The sequence below is a fragment of the Anopheles moucheti genome, chromosome 2, assembly GCF_943734755.1.
Source record: "Anopheles moucheti chromosome 2, idAnoMoucSN_F20_07, whole genome shotgun sequence".
NCBI lineage: Eukaryota > Metazoa > Arthropoda > Insecta > Diptera > Culicidae > Anopheles > Anopheles moucheti.
In genome coordinates this window covers 57,160,347-57,162,801 of record NC_069140.1, presented here as the reverse complement: position 1 = coordinate 57,162,801, position 2,455 = coordinate 57,160,347, and the positions used below count along the sequence as shown (strand labels likewise).

Genomic DNA, 2,455 nt, shown 5'->3' with positions numbered 1-2,455 from the left:
ATCAGTGTAGTAGCTTATTTACCATTGCACGAAGTTTTAGTAATCATTTGGTTTAGTTTTTCATTGCACTGCAACTCTGCGCCCTTTGTGCCACAGAAGTTTTGCATATTTACAGCAGAGTTGATGGGTTTGTTTAATTAATTCTTTTAATTTTATTACACGCAGCAACACATTGCACATGAGAAGAAGTACAGTGAGAATATGAAGCTTAAGTCTAGTACAAAAATGTATGCACTGCAGGTTAACAATGTTTAATGGTTTTTTTTAAATTGGTTGAGCCAGTTGAGTTTTTTTATTGTGTTTGCCATTCCATTACTTTTAACATGTTCGTACGCATCTCTGGATATTGTTTATTTTTTTGCATCATCTTTTGAAGATAAAGTCGTGTGAACAGAAAAGAATCCCGTAAGAAAAGAATGTCCTCTCTATGTATGATTTTTGTTGTAGTTGTTGATAAGGACCGTTTGAAATGTGTTTTTATTTAGAAAGGTTCGTTAACTTGCATCAGTCCTTGCTTAACACTCCGTATACTGTACAAATATTCTTTCCAGCTGCCAATCATTTCAAGGATCGTTGCGCAGAGTGTGAAGGACGCAGTTGGTACTGCTTGCGTTAGAAAATTAATAGTTGCAGAGAATTAATAGTTCGAAAAGAAAGCGTTAGCAGCTTCTAAGGGTCTGGTTGTATAGTTTGTAGTTCATGTTTATCATCTTTATTATTTCCGATTCATTATACATGCTTTACACTGCGTGTTTGTTGCTTGTTTTTATTTAATCGCTTACATGTTACCATTTCTCTGGACTCTTGACGTGTTGAAATTGATGTAAAACAATGTAAATAATTGTTTGAAGTGTTTGTTTGTATTTTCCATTAGCCAGTTATACATCCTGCATGAAGAACGCTGTATTCGTTGGTCATGCAACTACGTGCTACATTTATCTCGATAAGTTTAGCGACTCGTTACATTCCTGGGGGCGCTTTTGGGGCACCGGGCCAAAGGTGCATGTAACGTTAGCGTACTGTCCACGGGATACATGGACCAGTCCATGTGTGAGAGTGTGTGCTGTGAGTGGGTATGTGCTATTCTTTATATATAATTTACACTGCGCTGCGTCGGTCCTGGAGAGCGCCAAAGAACTGTCCGAACTCGGGGCATGGTCGTGTCTGGCTGGTACACCGGGTGCTGGAGCTTAACGGGAGCGGGGGCATTCATTTCCAATCACACTCGCGCACGGTTGGTAGTGTATTTTGTGATGCACTGGCCACGCAACGGAAACGGAACCGGATCCGGACTCACGGTCGGTGTGTATGGTGCAAACTCTGAATTAGCGCCTGCCGAGGCCAAAGTTGTACCGGTTCGGCAGTCGCTTGTTGAAGTCTTCCGCGTCGAAGTAACGTTTACCGAGACCAAAGTCGTAGGTGCGCCTCTTGCCCAAGCCGAAATGGTAGCGATATGCGGCTGTGAACATGGAATCAAAGTACGGTTGCTCACTGCTCTGCTATGATCGGTCAAACGAAATGTCCCACTTACCACCAGCACCATTACCAGAGGCGGATCGTTTCGCAGCGTCTTTGTCCTTTTCTGCGTCGTAATCGAACTGGCCATCCTTCGTGATCAGATTGGTGTAGTCATTATCGTTCCATCCGAGCTGATTGCCCATCAACCCATCGTACTCGTAGTCGCTGCCTCCCAGAGGGCTGCGCCATCACGGCAGAGTGACACAGAAGAGACGAACATTAGCCTCCTGTGCACAATGCAAACAGAATGTATGCTTACCTCCCGCGCTTTCCGAGGCCAAAGTTATAATGGGGTAACCGTTTTGCGCCGGGCACGTCCTCGATGATGTAGCGCCGTTTACCGAGCCCGAAGTTGTACTTTGGCGATCGGACGGCTAGCATGTGCTGAAACTGGGACGTTGAGATTTCCCCCTGTCCCGATTTGCGATCACGGGCTAGGTCGTCCAGGTCGAGATCGCTGCCCCCGTTACTGTTACCGCCCGAGCCACTGGAACTCGCGCTGGCCGGAAGAGACCAACCGACCGACAGACAGAGGGAAAGCGTCATGTACGCGATCAGCGCCATTACCCACGTGTAGCTACGCATTCTACTGCTGAACTATAGTCGGTGCTGTGGTGTCGGCAGCGGAAACGTAATTGACCACTCGGCTAGATGAGATAAGATGAGATAACGAAGAAGAAACTAAATGCATTGATAATGTTTTACACGTGCCGCTACATGTTTCCCTCAGTGACAAAGGCCATGGTAAATTCCAAGAAATGTGAAAAATTGTAATGGAAGTTTTGTTCTTCTTTTGAACATCCTTTTCTTTCTCTTCGGGAAAAGCAATTTATGAGAACCACAAGCCTTACAAAACCATTCGGAACAAAATAGAAAAGTGCGATAAAAGAAGCTTTACTATTATTTAACGACAGATCGGTACTTCTCTCTCTTTCTT

General features: G+C 44.6%; 1 protein-coding gene across 1 annotated transcript; it reads right to left on the bottom strand.

Annotated features, from left to right (window-relative positions):
* LOC128299828 (helicostatins) lies at positions 1 to 2,105 on the bottom strand. Its single transcript, XM_053035940.1, has 3 exons — positions 1,778 to 2,105; positions 1,532 to 1,698; positions 1 to 1,459 (listed from the first exon to the last, which is right to left on the bottom strand). Exons 1-3 carry the CDS (start codon positions 2,101 to 2,103, stop codon positions 1,326 to 1,328), a joined length of 627 nt encoding a protein of 208 aa, XP_052891900.1. The 5' UTR covers positions 2,104 to 2,105; the 3' UTR covers positions 1 to 1,325.
* Positions 2,106 to 2,455: the final 350 nt, after the last annotated feature.